Source organism: Labrus bergylta, chromosome 20 (assembly GCF_963930695.1).
Source record: "Labrus bergylta chromosome 20, fLabBer1.1, whole genome shotgun sequence".
NCBI lineage: Eukaryota > Metazoa > Chordata > Actinopteri > Labriformes > Labridae > Labrus > Labrus bergylta.
This window is the reverse complement of record NC_089214.1, coordinates 15,800,543-15,819,722: the sequence shown is the minus strand read 5'-3', so window position 1 is coordinate 15,819,722 and position 19,180 is coordinate 15,800,543. Positions and strand designations below refer to the sequence as shown.

The following is a 19,180-nucleotide window of genomic DNA, read 5'->3' as shown; positions in this document are numbered from 1 at the left end:
TACAGACTTACTCACTTTGTTGTCCTCAAAAGTCTTCAAGTGCTTCTGTAGTTTCCTGTTTCTGGATGGAAAATACAAAAAAGCGTTACAGTGAATGTATATAAAAAAAAAAAGACATTCTTAAAATCGATACTTAAACGTTAGGAGTTATATTCAGTCAACTACGGATACAGGAAAATGTATAAGTCTTGGCTGAAGAGTTATTAGAAATAAATTCAACAATTTCCCTCCTCATGCCTGTCTGTCAGCTTCTTTAAAAGCCCATACAGCATTCCTACCTCGTAGAGTTGACGTTAAGGGGAACATGTTTATTTTGGAGCCTTTAGCTTGATTGAACTGATCCACTTAGTGAGGCTGTAAGTAAACAAGACTTTTGTCTAAAAGCCAACATGCTCATTTCTGTTTCTGCCACCTCTGAAGTCTTACTCAACACCAGATGGGATCCAAATGTACATTTCTCCTTCCACTTAGAGAGCATTTTCTTAGATTGAAGAAACAAACGCATGCGTGGTGCAAATTAGAAACATAATGGATGTGGTTCTCTTAAAAAAAAATAGGAACCCATTCCCATGAGCCCTATAGTCCTGTTTCCACCAAACGGTCCGGTTCAGTTCTGTTCAGTACGGTACCTATTTGTTGTTGTTTCCACTGTCAAAAGTCGGGAACGGTACCAAAATAACCAATCATTACTGTCCTTTTAGTACCCTTCTGTTGAGGTGCCATGGGTACTTACCTGGGCCTAAAGTGTGGCGTTGAGTCTGTTAATTGGTCGAAAGAATCGTGGAAGGACAAACACAATTTTGTCTTCGATTTTGATTTTCAAGGCTGTTTTGTTTTTTGGACAGGGCGTAGTACCGCCCCATGGACAGCCTGAGAGGTGCAAACCTCTGCTGGATGTCCTCCATTGTTGCCACTTTGTTTACTTTGTCACCTCCTTCTTTATCTTATTGGTAGGCTACACTGTGCTGCGCTGCTATGATGTCATGCTTTTACGTAGCTGACGTAGCTATCTCAATCCGGATTACACCCAGTTTACCATCAGGGTACAGTTGGCTGTGGAAACGCAAGCAAGATCAGGGTTTACCACATCAAACTACCAAACTACCAAACTGTACTAAACCAAACCGGACTGCTTGGTGGAAACGGGCATTTGTGAGTTATTTTTTGTGTCAGATTTGGTTAATATGTATTGATACTTAGTTGGAGCCATACAGCCACCTTCAATCATTTAGTCTCCACAGATTCAGCATCATTATTTGGTAAAAGACACATTTTTTTTTCACCAGTGTTGATTACACAATACAGCAGAGGACATTAATCAGCTGATTAGTGCTTTAATGTCGGGCTGGTGTCTGATGTAGAGTCTCACTGTCCTGGGCTTAGAGCCAGCCTGCTAACTCCTACAGCCACACATCACATTAGTGTTGCTGTCAGCTTGATTAAATCAGTTCTTTACTGAGATTTGATCAAACTGTTGCCTGCAAATGAGTATGAAGTGGATAACTCAGCCTGACTGCACTGTGGGGAACTACACATTCCAGTGCTGTGGGATTCATTTCTAACAGCTTTAGATTTTAGGGCAGGTGAACAGCCCAAACATAACACAGTAAACAGACGGTGTTTTTGTAAGGAAAGTAAAAGTATTCTTTAATTACATTACTATTGGTTTGTTTTTGTTTTTACCTCTTGGTAGTTTATATAGTTTCAGGTATGGAAAGCGAGGAGTAGTAGGTTAATGCAAATCGCAGACTTGACTGTCCTGTGTCTGTGTTTTTGTTCACAGATGTTCTCATTAACACACTGAACATCTTGCTAGAAATGAATAATTCATTCCTACATCACTGTGAGTGTGTGTGGAGTCCATTAAGACCAGTAACAGAATCCGAGTTGTTTTTCAGAGCTTTTTAGCTTCCACTGACTTAAAGGGATAGCTCTGTTTTTTTTAAATTTAAGTTTGGTTGTGTAAGGTCCTAATTAATAGTACGTTTTAAATGTACTGTGTGACAGTCGGCACCACCCAGCCAGTATCTCCATAGACGCTAAGGTAAACTCCTCTGTGGACTGAGTCAAGAGAAACAATCAATTTAGCCACTAAAGGCCATACGTATGATTAAAAAAAATCAGTTTGGATGTATGCTATATTTTCTAATATTTGCAATGCTTTACCTGGACACCAGACCGCCCTTTCCTTTCCTTTACTTCCTAGATAATAAGAATAGAAGTGATTATAAGCGACCCTAATCGCCCGATTTTCAGCCTGTTCTGCAGTGATCAGTGACCGGCCGGTCCTCTGAAGTAAAGCCGATTCTTAGCCGATCTCAGGTTGACAAAATGAGCCGCATGTTTCATGCCATTTGTACAGTGACACAAACACTAACCAGACAGCCACACATACACCGACCTGTGTGCAGTTTGGACAAGAGGTGCCCATCAGCAGAGGTGAAAAATAATTTACCTGCTGGAAGATAAATGTTGTCTTCTCTGCATAGTACACTCACTGTTGATAAATGCTGAAAAAAATCAGATACCGATATATTGGCAGATATCTTTCCTAGAGATAGAAAGATATAGGTAAACAGTTATGGCGTATATGCCTTAAATGCAGTCATCAAGCACTTGTGGAAAATATATACACTATGACGTAGACAAGCTAGTCACTGGATATGCTAATATCGTCCGATATTATCGGCTGGTCGATTAATCAGTCGGGCTCTTCTTACAACCCCACTTCAATTAGTCGCCTATCCCTTTAAAATGTTCCTAGAACTAAAGCAAGACCGAACACAGTGTTTTTACACTGTATGTGTTGCAGCCAGAAACTCAGGCAGACGCTGAAAGGTTGTTCACTTTATTTATGCATTTAACAAAAGACCCAATACCTTCATTCACTCTGCCTACGAGTCTCTTCAGCTGCTCAATAAATACGACAGCGTTCTTGCTAACTCCGGATCATCACAACAACAACACTCTTCTTCTCTGAACTCCTACATGTCACTGTTTCTCACTCACAGACACCAGCTTGTGGCGTAAATTATGCAGCGCATCTAACTAATAACATCAACATCATCTGCTTGAATAATGCTGTAGTTCAGACAAATACATTAACATTAGAAACTTTGAAAATGTATTAAAATAGTTTACAAATTAAAGAATTTCAAAATGACTAATGCAGCAAAAATGAGTTTGTGGGGTCCCTGATAACCAAACAATAAACATCAACGTTCTCTATTGACCTGTCGCATATAACATCATCCCCATCCTGCTCCAGTTCTCCAAACCTCAGCTGTGAGACCTCTGACTTTCTGCAGCTTATTCGATCGGCTCTAGCCTGACTCATAGCTGCTAACTAGCTAGCTACCTAACTGAGAAGTTAGGAATGGTTATGAGAAGTTAACCTTTTCCGATCCTCTTTAATTTTCAATTTATCCTTCAATCTTATCTGGAAACTTTCTGTGGACTTCTGTTACTTAGTCGGCTGAAAGTTAACAACCAATCCAAAGCATGTGTCTGCAGTAAATCCTCGTACTTTTCCAATTCACACACAGAAGAGACTCACTCCAACAAAGATAATCAATCCTCAGCACATCAAGTTGTGCTGATTACTAGTTGATTAATTACATTTTCTTCCTGAGAGTAAACTCCTAATGTTGAGTTTATTAATACGTTTCTCTACTCAGCGGCATCCTGCCTACTAAAGTGCATTAGTTACTGCCCCACTTTATGAGAATTTGAATTATGCTAATTAGAAACAGACAAGGACTGATGGTTATTTTGGTTTAGACCCACCACTGCAGCTGGCAGATTTTATGCGAGAGAATATCACTCATACAACAATCATGTTTCTGCATCATCGCCTACTTAAATCAAGAAACAGAAGCTCTCTGTCCAGAATTCTCTCATATCAGTTGTTCTAACTTTGCCAATGCCTTAAATCCATATATCGTGTCTAGTCGACCTGTACAAGTGTAATACTGCTCTATCTCTCTTCCTCTCCAGCCTTCTTCAAAGGTTCATCCAGACATGCTGACGGAGCTGGTCCGTCCCTGCATCGACTACGTCCGCCACAAGAAGTTCCGTTCGGGGAACTTCCCGTCATCTGTGAGCAACGAGAGCGACCGGCTGGTTCACTGGTGCCACGGAGCCCCCGGTGTCATCCACATGCTCATCATGGCTCACAAGGTGAACGCTGCACATTCTGTGGTGTCTGCTTGATGTGACAGCACTCGAAACATCGTTATCGTGCTGAGCTGAGCTGACATTAAAGCTCTCGCTCTGTGAAACCACACCCGTCTGTCAATAACAAACAAATGAACAACACTGGCACCTTGTGGCATGGCTCTGCACTGCATGGACAGCACGCTTTGTCACATACTTTAATGTGTTTTGTTCTGCCTCTTTTAATCACAAAGTTGTAAAAGCGGATAATCCTTTTTAATAAAACGGGCTTTTTAAACATTGAAGAACTCGCGAGGAGGCTGTGACAAAGACAGGAAATGAATCCTCTCCAGATAAAACAACAGCTGTTTAAAAGCCTGGCTATGCACGTACACACATACACACACATACTGCAGTAATGCATTGAAGGCTCATTTTTTTCTTTTCTTGGCCCATTAGGGAGCCACTTGGCAGCTAATGCGCTGCTATTTTGGCATTTGCATTCCTCTCACTAATGCAGAGCCTCTTCGGCGCCACACAGAGAACAAAAGCACAATGAGAGACGCAATTGCTTATCTCTGTCTCACTATTAGCAGAACAGAAAAACACATCTTTCATGTGTTGTCGCAGGCTTTAATGGCTGCATGCATTTTGTTATGGATCATTTCAGGTCACCTCTTGCAGCTGTAGTGTCTGCACCCTGCAAACAGTGATATACAGTAAGCTGGGGGTTGTATACGGGGCTCAGGTACTGTAAGGACTGTTTTTAAAATCACTGTTCCAATAGTTGAATTCTCTCTTAAAGTCATGGGTCAAATAGTTTTTAAGCAGCTAATTGTCTCTTCTTTTTTTTTTTTACAAGTGAAACTGGGAGAATCAATGTAGTTAGAGGAAGATGCGATAGCTACATCAGTCTTGTTGCTATGCAACAGAGAGCTTGTCAATATACCAGCCAAGCAATTATTTTGATGACCTTAAAGGCAACATGAGATGTTGAAACAAATCAGTGAGGGCTCATCCCTCCTCTGCTCTTCTATTGAGTTTTTGGTATCTATCCATTCTTTGAGGTTTTTCATTGAACACACAGAAACACAGCAGGCACCTCATGAAACCACTGCATACCCACCAACCACAACAAACAAACATATAATCAAGTTCATATAATTACAAAGACTTTTCGAATAATCCAGGAACATACGAATGGTGACTTTACTGAGGTAGAAGAAGGCTCAGTGCAAAAGGCTGTTGTGTTACGTTGTCAGAGATTGTTGATGATGTAAACAAATCATAGGGCGTTTTGTTGTCGTATTGTTTGTGTATTTTGACTCCTGGTGCTTTTTATAAATTGTTCCCAGATAATGAAACATCCCTGAAGTTTGAAGAAAAGTGCTGCTGTAACCACTGTCCCATCTTTTTTTGAAGCCAGCAATAATGTTAGGCGGAGCTAGTTGCCATGGAAACCCAGAACCTGGAGGAGAAGCTTGTTGTGGATGTTTTTGCCAATTCCTAACTTAGATGAAATGCGACCTTTAAATACTTAAAAAAAAAAAAAAAAAAAAAGCCATGAACCAGGCTCTTTTCTAAAGTATTACTTGGATGAGGCGATGAAGCTCACCGTATTTTATCCCAGACAGATTTTGTCGTGTTCCGCTCTCTCCATGCATACAGCCGTCAGAGTGACAGCAAGGACCTCATTAGGCTGATGCATACAAAGTACAAGGGCCATCCTACCTCTGTTAGTACTCATAGGGGAAAAATGATGCCCGGGTAATAGAATTGATAATAAAAAAACACAGGGGCAATGCATTCATGAATGTTTTGTCGTCATAGAAACAAAAACCCCGGACCACGTTTTTGTTACTTTGAAACAACCCCGGTGTTTCTTTTGTTTCAGAACATCCAGGGTGAAGCTAGTCACTCTGTTTCAAGCTCCAGCATTGCAATCTATCAGTAACACATCCTGTTTATTATCTATCAATAAATTAGGATTGTACCACAATAAAAACAAAATATGGCATTCTAGATTAAGAAGGCAACAGTTCTTATTTCAAGGAGATTTATCCATTATTAAGTAAATATACAAACTAGAATGGACTCAATATAGGAAGATAGATTGACACTGGTCTTTCCAAAGATAATTCATTGTGGCAATCGTTTTTATTTACATGAGGCAAACTGATGCCAGAAATAGCTGAGTTCTAACCAGTAAATGTACTGGGATGCCGGCGGTGTGGTGAGAGCATCCAGCATGCTCCATGTACGGAGGCTGTAGTCCTCAACACGGACGGCCCAGGATCCAATATGACCTGTGGCTCCTTTTCCCACATGTCATTCCCCATACTCGCTCCCCACAACTTCCGACTCTATCAACTGTCCTCTCTCTACAGTAAGGATGTTAAAAATCCACAAAATAAATCTTTCAAAAAACTATGTACTGATGGTAAAATGAGCCAGAAGAGTGCAACAAAGTGTTCCATGTTGGGCACAGCAGGTCATCCTTTTGATTCCTATCGACAGGTTTTTGCACATGTCCACAATCTGTGGCTCTCAAAAACTCTGAACACAAACTGCAGAAGAGTTAACTACTTTGTGAAACCTCTACAAAAGTATTGCACACTGAAACACAGCACTTTAAACCATGTCCTCTGTTCTCAGATTCCTCTCACCAGAACACTACACACCGCTGTGATATGTTTCTGTCTTAAAGAGCATCCAATAAACTCAGATGTGATCAACTCAAAACACTACCTTCAAAAGTGTGTTCATGTATGTTTTGGCTTCATGAGGCCGTGTTTCATATTCAGATGCAAACTAGTGTGAGGAGAAAAGTTTTCATTTTATCACATTAGTAAAGGTTAGTTCTTACTTCCACAATAGCATTTATAATAACACATGTATAGGCAACACAAATGTTACCTTTTTTATAAAATATCAAACTCAGTCATTTCACCTGTAAGTACAATAAAAAACAAATATAATCAGTGCACAGATACAAAAATAAAATAAATATTCATTACTGCAGTAAAAAGTGTTCAATATTGCCTAACCCCTGTATAAGTCACCTGAGGCCTCTTTGATATTCTGACACTTGATTGAAATGTTTTTCTAATCGAGTTGCTCAGGTTCTACATGAGTGAGACTAATTGGCAATCAGGGTGTGTTATTTTGTGAACAAAGTGTGCTAAACGATGAAATTAGTGTTCAGAGTTTTGCACAACTGTGATTTAGAACTATACTTGAGTGACACATGCATCAGCGTCATGTGCATAGGGCCATCTTTTGTGTGTTTACAATGGGGGGGAAACTGTAATAACAGAATTACCGTCATGGTCACAATCAGACAGACTTGATTGAATTACTTATTTGACATGCAGTACATGATTGCTCAGCTGCTCTTTTACCTTTTCTTCGTCAAGCACTTCTTCTTGTTTCAGCCATCTGGGACCTCATTCTGCTGTGGGAGGCTGGCTTTCATAATCACACCTAATCAGGCAAACTGTCAGATTTGCACTTTGTTCTCCCTGTGTCTCAGTTTGTCTCATTAGCTTCATGTGTTTCTGACAGGTCATCTGTCAGCTGGTATGAAATGTAGTAGCATCGCTCTGCTCTGTAAAAGGATTCATTACCTTCTAACGAGGTCTGGGCATTTGGGAACGTCTCGTCCTCTTTGTGGGCTGGACTCTTATGTGCTCCCCGGGGGAAAGATAGAACACAGAAACCAGCCTGTTGGGAAGATGTTTTTACAGGGTGCAGCTTAAATGTGGCTCTCGCTGGTTGTTTTGAGTCAAAGCTAATGATTTATAGCTTTAGTGCGGACATTCAGTACTTTGAAGTTCAGCGATTCCTGCCTAAGTATAGAAGCCATTACTGTAACCCTGAGACATTTTTTTATGTCAGTAGTAGAACGTAAGAATATTTTCAGCAGATAAGGCAACTACATAGTCCAAAACTGACACAATTATAAAGCATCAAACTAAGGTTATTCCACAAGTTGTCTAACAACAACACAGACGTTTTAGAACGCATGGGTTTAACTTAAACTGTTGGTTGTTGTGCGCCCCTCCTTTGTCCCAGGTTTGGTTATTCATTTGTCTTTATCTGTGTCTCCCCAGGTGTTTAAAGAGGACAAGTATTTGAAAGAGGCTGCAGAGTGTGCTGAGGTGATCTGGCAGCGAGGTCTGCTCAGAAAAGGCTACGGTATCTGCCACGGCACCGCCGGCAACGGCTACGCCTTCCTGGCCCTTTACAAGCTCACCAAGGAGAAGAAATACCTGTACAGAGCATGCAAGGTAGGAACAAGGGGCAGCCATACTAGGAGGAGTGTAACAAAAATCATAGACTGTATATCACATGGACGGAGACTGAGTGAGGTCACTTCCTAACACTGAAGAGGTGTTATGAAGATCAATTTGTAAACAATGCTATCTCAACCTAACTTTCCATCAGTCTACAAACAGGCAGAGAGGTGGAGCTGACCTTGAGTCGAGTTGACTGACAGGCTGTAATCATGTTTCTTCTTGCTATAAAAATGTATATTTTAACACTGGTTTCTTCTGTGTTTTGATGTGTTGGGTTTGGTATTTTAAGGCGCCTTGCTTTGTGAAGCCAGAAGGGACTGTTTTTGTGCAAACGGGTAGAACTTCAACTAATACCAAGATGTATCAATAATTGACAGTAACTGGGAAATTAAAATGGATGCTAAAGTTTGACAGCAAAACAAAAAAAAACATAAGCATTGGCTTAATTTTTCAGCTCTGAAGGCTTCATTCCCTTGTTCTACACAGAGTCAGGTCAGCAACCAGAAACTTGCTAACACAGAGGAAAGCTGGAACAAAAATCAATGAAAGGAAATCCAAAAGTACTGCGGCAAAAGAGTTGTTTGGTTTGGATATAAATAAAGAACAAGTTTGTAATAAGCTCAGTGAATCATGGATGACTGTGCTGTTGGGCAAGACGTATTGTTTTGGGGAAGCAGTCAGACTTTTACTTGGTTTTCCTTTTCTCATTCTCATACAGATAAATGTTGAAGGGATTTCTATAAAAATGTAATTTTCTTTCCACAGTTTGCTGAGTGGTGTTTGGACTACGGTACACATGGCTGTCGCATTCCAGACAGACCCTACTCTCTTTTTGAAGGTACTGAATATTTGATATTTCACTTTTTCAGCATTACTAACAGTGTTGACGTTTCTCTTCCGTTGAAAGAACAACCATCGTTTTTATTTACGGCCTTTATTTTGCACTACAAATAGTACATCTTCTTCCATCAACAGCCAATTATGCAGCATCCTGTGTAATTCTGGCTGTCATAGAACAATTAAAGACACAACTGGAAGCATCACACTGCAGATACATTTTTATACCTGGGGTCTTTCAAAGAGTTTGTTAGTTGCAGGTTATAACAACATAAGCTGAAGAAAGTAACTGTTTTTCACCTGCTTCTCCCCTCGTGCGACCCTGAGCAGGACAAGCGACACAGATATATATATACTGTATGTTGTTTTACCTGAGAGATGTTTGTCGAGGCGCCCGTGGCCTGGTGTTTGGTGCGCCAGGCCCATGTGCGGGGCGGCTGTGGTCCTCTGAGCGGACGGCCCCAGGTTCGGGTCCAGCCCATCGCTCCTTTCCCACATGTCGTTCTCCACTATCTCTCTTCCTAGTTCCACTGTCCTATCTCTAAAATAAAATACAGAGGAAGCCTAAAAATAAACCATGGAAAGAAAAAATCTCCAGACTGTCACTATCCATTGTCTCTTCAGACTCTCATCCATCAAGAAGAGGAGAAATGATAACGAATTGTCAGATTTCCTACATTTATAGATTTGTCACCAGGAGCAAAGCATACATGAATCTTTTGAGCATTCGCACTTCCCACCCTGAGCTTGACTTCAGAGGAATATGTCTGTTTTAAGAACTGAATCGAATGTGAAATCAGCTGGCAATAATAGCTGTGTTTCTCCCCCCCAGGTATGGCAGGAGCCATCTACTACCTGTCAGAGATAGCGCAGCCTGAAGCGTCCTGTTTCCCTGCATTTGAACTTTGACCTGCCAGCTGATGAGGATGAGGAAGGGGGAAAGGCTGAGTTTGTAGTACAGCGCTCAACGTTGGTTATCAGGAACAGCCAAATTAAGGATTGAACAGAGCAGAATGAGTGCAGTTGTTTGCTGGAGTAACCATATGTTTGGTTGTTTTTTTTTTTTTAAATATGTACAAAAGGATAAAGGGAAATTATTTTAGGACTAAAGACAGGTTGAATGTTTTCAATCCAGTGAAAAAAAAAAGCAGTATCTGGACTGAAGCAGAGGATGTTATTGGATGTTTCTCCTCTTGAATATGGACACTTGCACCCTGTGGGGCATGTTAGAGGAACACCGTCAAATCTTGTCCTCTTCGCCCACCACAATTTTCCAACTGGCTTGGACACAGAAGAACACACTCAACGCCCTCAGCCTTTAATATGGTAGCACCTAGGCCAAGAAAGAGGGTGTGTGTGTGTGTGTGTGTGTGTGTGTGTGTGTGTGTGTGTGTGTGTGTGTGTGTGTGTGTGTGTGTGTGTGTTAAAGCTGTTTTGGTATTTCTATGCCTCTGCATGCTCACTGTAAAGGCTCTTTGTGCCTCATGTCCTGTCAAAGTAGTGCTTTCCTCTGCCTGTATTTGTAGCTGTGCTGTTTCAGTTCTTCAGGTGTGTGTCACATAGTGGGCGAAATATTCTCTGTCGTTCACATTTCATGAAGAGGTCAAAGCACCTTTTAATATTGTTTTCAAGATTGCCTGACTTTTGTAAAGCCAACCAATAACATGAATTTGAGTTCTTTATTTTTTATGTGAGCTATTTTGTCCTTTTTTCAAAAGAGGAGAAGGTCATATTTGAAAGCCTTTGGAGGCACATTAAGAATATTTGATTGCCCTTTAAAAACCAGTCTACTAAGTGTTTACTAAAGCTTCTGTATCAAACATTGTTATGTCTGCATTTTGTCCTTCATTTAATTTATTTTTGGGGGACCTTTTATGTTGATAAGCGAAGGGAGTGTTGAAATCAAACAGAGGGCTTATGTTTTGCAATGGCTAACAGTGTGTCCCTATTTTAGTGAATAGAGTTTCTGACTGAGTTATACAGTATGCATGTCAAAATTAGGGCCTGACTGTTATGGATTTTTGGGGCCGATGGTGATATCATTATTGGGGAGAAAAAAATCCAGTAACGATATATGAGCCGATATCTTTCATAGATCTTATGTTTGATCTGAAGAGAAATATAAATATACATATTTATTGTATTGATTCCTCAAATGCAGTTATCAAATAACTTTTGGTGAAGTTGAACAATATAATGAAGACAAGATGGTCACTCCACTGGAAAGTAACTGTGCGTGTACGTGCATCACTGCTTGGCACTCTGGAGAGTGACAATGCTTGTTGCAGTCCACATAGCGCCCTCTGCTGGTGAAAGAGAACTACTAGTTTATTACAATTAAACTCAAAGGAAAATAAACCTGGTAAATAATGGTGAGTAATAATGGCACATATCTGCAATAAAATTAGCCGATACTGATAGTCACTGCTGATATCGGCCCGATGTTATCGGCTGGCCGATTAATCAGTCAGGCTCTGGTCAAAACAAACACTAAGGATGCAAAAAAAAACAATTAATGCAGTTTGATGGTTGACCTAACATCTACTTTATGCAATTTATCTAAAAAAGCATATGTTTAATGAACGTTGCAATTTAAACACATTGTGGTTAAATTAACAGCAACAATGCGAGGCTTCCTCCCTGAAAGCAAAAATTATAGTTGTTAGCATTTCGCTTCGTTAGCTATCCAGTGTTATTTCCCCACAATGTGACAAGTGTCTAATCATTTGGATTGCCTGTATTGTGCTGAAAAAAGGATTTAAAGTGGGTGTTAGATCACAAGGTAGAAAAGCCTTGTTTGCATTGATGGCATTTCTGCTGAAGCCGAGCTAGCTTGTTAGCTTGCATCTAATAGCATGCGTTGGCTTTCAGCTCAACATCAGAACTATATGAAAATAAATATTTTAGTTTGGGATTACCTCAAATTGATGATGTATTATGAGTCACGGTGATTTTCATAATGGGTGGCATTGTTGGGGGTGGCCTGGAATCTTTTTTTTTTTTTTTTCTGTCCAGTTTTATCGGCTGAAGAACACAGGTGTTAATAATGTTGGAATATCATACTTGTTTAGCCATATTTATCAATGTCTGCACCCTCAGATCAATATATCAAGCAGTATGTAACGTTTTAATCAAAGCAGGCTCACTATGTTTTATGTATTTTATTTGCAGAAACCACAAACTGAGAAGACTTTGGACATATTTTAAAACATTTTTTAGGATTTAAAAATGCTCTTAAAACAATATGGAAACGCTACATTTCATTCTGTATTTAGCCTTTTCTCAGCCGACTTACTCAGACTTTTCACCTTAGGTAGTTTCACAATTTTCAACCAATCACAGCTCCATGTGTCATGGGGGATATTTTTTTTGTAAAAGCAAATGGTAATCCCATTTTTTCAGACAGCACATGAATGCACAGTAATGCCTAATTCCATGGCAGAGATCTGTCATGAATGTCTTTGCATGAGGATGATGTCACATAAAGAAACGCCTGTGTTCATCTGTCAGACTGTGTCCTCCTGTTTCAGTGGTCCTAATGTGTTTGGTGGTGACTTGTATTGGAGTGTTTGACCTTTGTCACTGTCTGTGGATCTGGTTTGTTGTCAGACTAATTGGTGTCAGAAATTAATGTGTGTGTTTATTTTCTTCATTAAACTCCTGAGCTTCAGTGACAGCCAACACGGTGAAAAGTCAGATGTCTTCGTTGTTCTTTTTAATCTGCTTGTTGGGTAATTAGTTTGCACAAAGAATTCAGGTGAGGTTTTACAAGTACTGGGGTAAATAATGAATACAGCTACTGATAGCACATGAGCGATATGGCTAAAAATGTTATCACAATAAAAAATGTTCATTTCAATCAATATCGAAAATTATCTTTATTTCAAATTAAAGGCAGAATTTTGATCCTAAGTGAAAGTTTAAGAAACCAGATGGTTTATTGGGATGTAATTATTCTATATTGTCTACAAAGGCCCAAAATACACAAATGGACTAACAGGACCTGTGGACATGCATTAATGGAGAGATGTCAGAGAGGGGCTGCTACACAGGGAGCGCACCAGAGCTGTTAGGGTTCGGTGTCTTGCTCAAGGACACCTCAGAAGACCTAGCACATCTCCCGCTACAGACTTGAACCAGTGACCCTCCCACTTCAAGTCCCTACAGACTGAGCTACTGACTCCACCCATACTTGAAAAGAGGAACATTTCACAATCAGAAGCACCGTGCACAGTGCAGGAAAACACTGAGAAAAGATACATTGCGATAATTATTGTTGCTTTAAAATTTAAAGTTGTTTTAAATAGTAAATAAAAAAGATCGGGGGATACAATCCTTAAAGCATCATTCACAACTGGCACATTTCCACAAAAAATAAAAACTGCTAAAGTTATTCCTTTACATGAAGCTGGGGATATACAACATTCTTTCAACTACAGGCCTGTATCATTAATCTGTCAGTTCTCTAAAATACTGGGAAAACTGTTCATTAGAAGGTTGGATAATTTTATTGAGAAGCATGTCAGTCAATACTGCTTTTAGATCACAAAATCTACTGATTAATCATGTTCGATCAAAGCTGGCAAAGAGCATGGTTTGTATTAGGGAAAACAAAACACATACTGGACCATAAACTGCACATTCTGTATTCTTCACTTTTATTACCATATCTGGATTATTGTGTGGAAGTTTGGGGCAACACTTTCAAAAGCAACGCACAACCATTATGCATACTTCAAAAGAGAGCCATCAGGATAATACACAAGGTAGGGGTATAGGGAACTCAGGAACACACTGTTTTTAAATCACATGCATTGAAATGTGTAGACCTGGTCAAATTTAAAACGGCAATAACCATGTTTAAAGTACAAACTTCCGGGTAACATTCAAAACATGTTTTGTGGCGGGGGGGGGGGGTTATGATTTAAGAAGCCAAAATCAATGTGTTTATACAGCGAAGAAGAGTGCGTGTATTTCAGGGTACAGGGTGGATTTGTGGAATGGGGTAGGTGAAGAGCTGGAACAAAGAACAAATAAAAATATATTTTTAAAAGGAACATTATATGGAAGAGGAAAAGCTGGGGTATTCCGGTATATTTTGCAACACTGGGTGGATCTAAGGATTGTAAATACGCTGGGATTGTTATTTATTTATTTTAGGTGGCAAACAAACTGCAGGCATACTTTTGTATTTGTGAGGATTTGTTGGAATAATATATAGCCTAAACTTAAAGAAGAAAAGTGATAAAGTGGTAGGGATATAAGTTTTACTTACTTCTACTCCTTTTCGGACACTTTTTTGATGTGATCATCTTGTTTTAATTTTTGGTTCAAAATAAAGTCTCTTTCATTCATTCAGTGGTGAGAGAATCGACTCCCTGCAGTCAGGTGTGTGTGTGACTGATTGGCCTTGATTAAGTTCAGGTGTGGGGAGCTTAAATATACTCTGAGTCTCGAGTGCTCTGTGTTGCTCATTATCTCACCTTCAGAGGTAGTGAGTGGTTGTTCCTGTAGATTCTCTAGTTGTCTGTGTGTGCATATAAACACCAACATAGAACTTTTTGTGTGTGTTCTCCATTGCCAGTCTCCGAAAGTATAACTTAGGGTGCTGGGTAGTGATATTATTACTTGTAATAACACATAAGCGTTAAGGTCTCCCTGGCATCTGTTGCTTATTGTTCTTTTACATGTACATATTAGTGTTTTCTGGGGGTCATATTCATGAGCCTCCTAAGTATTAAGAGTTTCCCCTAATGACAAAATTCTGAGAAAATCCTCAGAATCAGGGCATTTTCTAAAAATGTCCCCTTAAAGTGAAGACGAGATCCTTGTAAAGATGAAGGTTATTCAATAAAAGTTTCTTAGCCCTTAAGAGAGCTGCTGAGGTGTAAAACTGTTAGGAGTAGTGAAGAGGACTTTACAGACTTACAAGTTTCTCAAGCTGAGGAGAAAATGGAAAAATGTTCTCCTGATGCTACATGAAGATTACTATTAATCATTGTTGGGCCCAACAGACAAATGTGTATGCATACATTTCAATTCATGACTGTTTCCAGGACAGTGAGACATGAATGTTGAGCTTTTCTACATGTGGTTACCTCCACAGGTGCAGCCAATCACTAATTAAGAATTAATCATTACCATGATGATGTAATGATCAGCATGAAGCTGCTGCACAAATGAGCATGTGATTTCAAACATCTTGTAGGCTGTATACTTTAAAAGTGCATCTTAAAAATTATCACACAGATGCTCATTTCAAAGTGTTCATAATTACACAATGTCTGACTAGATTCTATGTTTGACTTTTTATCTCAATTTTTTTTTTTTGATTAATCAATCACAGCTTCTGAAAAAACGTGTCATATCTAGCAACGGGGTCGACCACGCCTCCTCACTAAGAAAAGTTTCTGTCTCTTCTTTGCTCAGAGTTGCTCTGAGATTGTTCCTAAATCACTCCCAGGTTAAGACTCCTTCCTAGGAATTTTTAGGCTAAGTTAGGAGCTCTCTGAGAGGATTCTCAGAATGTTTGTGAATACGGGCCCTGATGATAAATGTCATCCATGTGAAGGAGGTCGATGAGAATTGTAAATTAGGTTAAACTGAAAATACACAATGAACTTAAACTTTAAATGATAAACAGCATATTTATACAAAGCTAAATATAAATAATCTATTCATGTTATTTTCTAAAGAAGTCTTTATTATCACCAAGTCATTTTTTTTTTTTTACATGTTAAGTGTGTTGGATCATTAGCTTCCCTGCATAAAATAAAAATGCTGTGACAGTGATGAGTGGAGGGTGAATAGTGCATTGAGTAATGTTGTGTTAAGTGACAAACAATGGGCATGTGAGGTTCAAGTGGTTTAGTCATTATCACACAGTGCAGGAACATAGACTGCAGTTTCAAACTGATCCTGAAGGCCACCTGAGGATTAGCTGGAGCATCAGGGTCCTGATCATCAACATGGACTTCTAGGTCCTCTATACCCAGGCACAGGTTGGTACAGCTGATGAACGTACACATCAGAGTGCCCCAGGGACTCCCCCCTGTGGTCACAGATGGCCTGGAACTGGACAGAATGGAAGAGCTTGCGGTTGAAGTATGCCTGCTCGGGTGCTGCTGGTGCGATCACTCTCACATGGCAGCCATAAATACTGCGAGTCACACGACCAAACACTGCCGACTTCTCCAGGCGAACAAAAACCGGCGCCAACTACGTCAAACTCTGCACCGGTGGGAAAACGGATCACCCGCTTCACAACGCCCAGGATCCTCTTGCTGGCCCTGTGCACCAAGTCACAGACCCTTTGCTTTAGTATTGCAAAAGCCTCTGCCACCACACGATACGATGTGGCTCTAGCCAGCCAGTAATTGAACACCAGCATCTTCACTTCTCTGCCCCAGCCGGGGGTAGAGTGGTCCTCCACCGATGTAGCAATGAGTCAATTGAAGGCATCCTGCTCAGACGGAAATGTGGCTTGGTATCTTAACCACCAAAGTACAACCTCAGGAGTGGTACCTGGAGGTTCATTTGGCTCCCCTGGTATTCTGTGGGGAAAAGAAGGTTCTGAGCTAGAATCTGTAATAATTCAGTTTACAATAGGCTAAGTTCATGCAAGTATGTCATATCGACGACAAAACCAAATGACTAAAAACATTGCATACAGTTCTTTTCAGCTGTACTCCCTCAGACAATAATCGCACATAATGTTATTTGTCAATTGCAAACAATGAATGATTTGGTGTGTATGACATGAACATGTTTTCAGTATGTACGTGTTTAAGGTCAAGTACAAGATAAACACTATATAACTGCATAATAGTAAATAATGATATAACCAACTCCAGCCAGCTGTCGATACAGCTAACATAACCTGCTGCAGGGATTTATGTGTGATCGGCTTCATGATACTTATTTATATTCATTCTCATGTAAACACACTGTATTCAAACTTCATACACTGACCAAATTGTCAATTAAATAACCAACCTGACTATTAACTACTGCCAGTAAAATAACATAAACCCCCCTCTCCCATCGAGGCCAGCAGGAGAAACAAGCGTCTTCTCCATGTTCTCCCCCTGGCTCGCCTCCTTCGCCCATAGCATCATGTCCACATGGTGAATTCAACTCAGATGTCGGATGTTGACAGTTGGCTTTTATTGGCTGAATCTCGATGTCCTCCCTAAGCCCTCACAGACTTAAGTGACGTCACCTGGAAAGTGATTGATTGCATGAGGCTGCGAGGGCTCCAATGGTTAAATAAGAATGGGACAGCACTTTGCAACTTCTCTGTAATCATGACTACATGATGTCATGTGGCAAAAGCTTGTTTTATGTTTTTTACTTTACTCACTCACAGCCATCGTGCTTATAAAAAGTTGTACTTGATATAGGCCGATATATAAATTTCTTTGTTGTGTGTATATATATATATACAGCGTGGTTTCACCTTCCTGCTTATTTGCTGTTTCTCCCTTTATTTCATTTCATGGTGTTTTTTTACCTTTCCGCCCTTGTGGGCTTCCCCGGGGAATCATATGTTTCACGTCTCAATGCTATGAACTATGGGTAATTCCCTCACAAATTCTAAGAAAATTCTTAAAATCATGACATCTAAGAATTTCACCTTAAAGTGAAGACTATATCGTTTTAAAGATGAAAGTTATTCACAAAGAGAGCTCCTAAGGTGTAAAACTGTTAGGAGTAGTGAGAAGGACTTTTCACAGGATGAAGAGTTTCTCAAGCTGAGGAGAAAATGGATAAATGTTCTCCAAACATGACATGAAGGATATTCTTATTGAATCACAGTTGGGCTGAACACATACACAAGTATTAATACAGACATTTCAATCCATCTACGCCTGTTTTCAGTACAAAGTGAGACATGCATGTTGAGAGTCTGTACATGTGGTTACCTCCACAGGTGCATCCAATCACTAATTAAACCTCTTCACATGCTTATGTAATGATCAGCATGAAGCTGCTGCACAATTGAGCATGTGATTGCAAACTTTGTGTAGGCTATACTTTTAAAGCACATCTTACAAATTATCACACAGATGCTAATTCCATAGAGTTTATAATTACACAATGTCTGACTAGATTCTATGATTGACTTTTTTCTCCATGTCTTTGGTTTAACCAATCACAGCTTCTGAAAAACATGTGTCATACCTAGAAACAGTGTCAACCACATCTCCTCACTGTGATAAAAGTTTCAGTCCCTTCCCTGCTCAGAGTTGCTGACGAGGCGTATGAATGGGATTAGTTACTTCCGATGGTGACTTTATAGCCACCTCTACCATCAGTGTGTGAATGGGTGTGACCTGCGCTGTAAAAGCGCTTTGAGTAGTCAGAAGACTAAAAACAAAGCTATTCAAGCTCAAGGCCATTTACCATTTTACCAGTGTGCTTCAGCCAGCAACTAGTTAGTTTATTTGTTATAACAACTGGGTATAAACAAACTCTGACTGGTATGAAAATGCACCTACCTGTACATTTGTTTATTCTGGAAGTACATTGCATTATGTTTTAAGTACTTTATGAAATACTTTTTCTTGCTCTATACTAAATTGCCAGGCATCATGGTGGGGGGGTCCAGAAGTTAGTGAAAATGGTGGAGAAATAGTCCAATTAGTTGCCCGGCCAACCCTGAATTTATGTTTCCAGTCTAGTGTATCTTTACCTAATAGCATAAATAATATTGGTTGTACATATACAGGTTTAAACTCACTTAGATATGCCATCATCTTGTGAGTTTGTACACATTTTATGATAAGCAGGTCAGGGTATTCAACATCAGTGTGATAGCAGACTGATGTAATGCATTGTGTTGGGTTTCCTGTTTTTAGAGAGATCTGTCTGCCTCTGAACCTGCTGAC

General features: G+C 39.9%; 1 protein-coding gene across 1 annotated transcript in view; it reads left to right on the top strand.

Annotated features, from left to right (window-relative positions):
• The window catches only part of lancl2 (LanC lantibiotic synthetase component C-like 2 (bacterial)), a 31,223-nt gene extending 18,237 nt beyond the window's left edge, over positions 1 to 12,986 (top strand). Inside the window, exons 7-10 of the mRNA XM_020639811.3 lie at positions 3,997 to 4,179; positions 8,268 to 8,444; positions 9,219 to 9,291; positions 10,123 to 12,986. Of these exons, the coding sequence (XP_020495467.1) occupies positions 3,997 to 4,179; positions 8,268 to 8,444; positions 9,219 to 9,291; positions 10,123 to 10,199 (510 nt within the window). The 3' untranslated portion in view covers positions 10,200 to 12,986. The remainder of the gene's footprint in view (positions 1 to 3,996; positions 4,180 to 8,267; positions 8,445 to 9,218; positions 9,292 to 10,122) is intronic.
• The last annotated feature ends 6,194 nt before the right edge of the window (positions 12,987 to 19,180 follow it).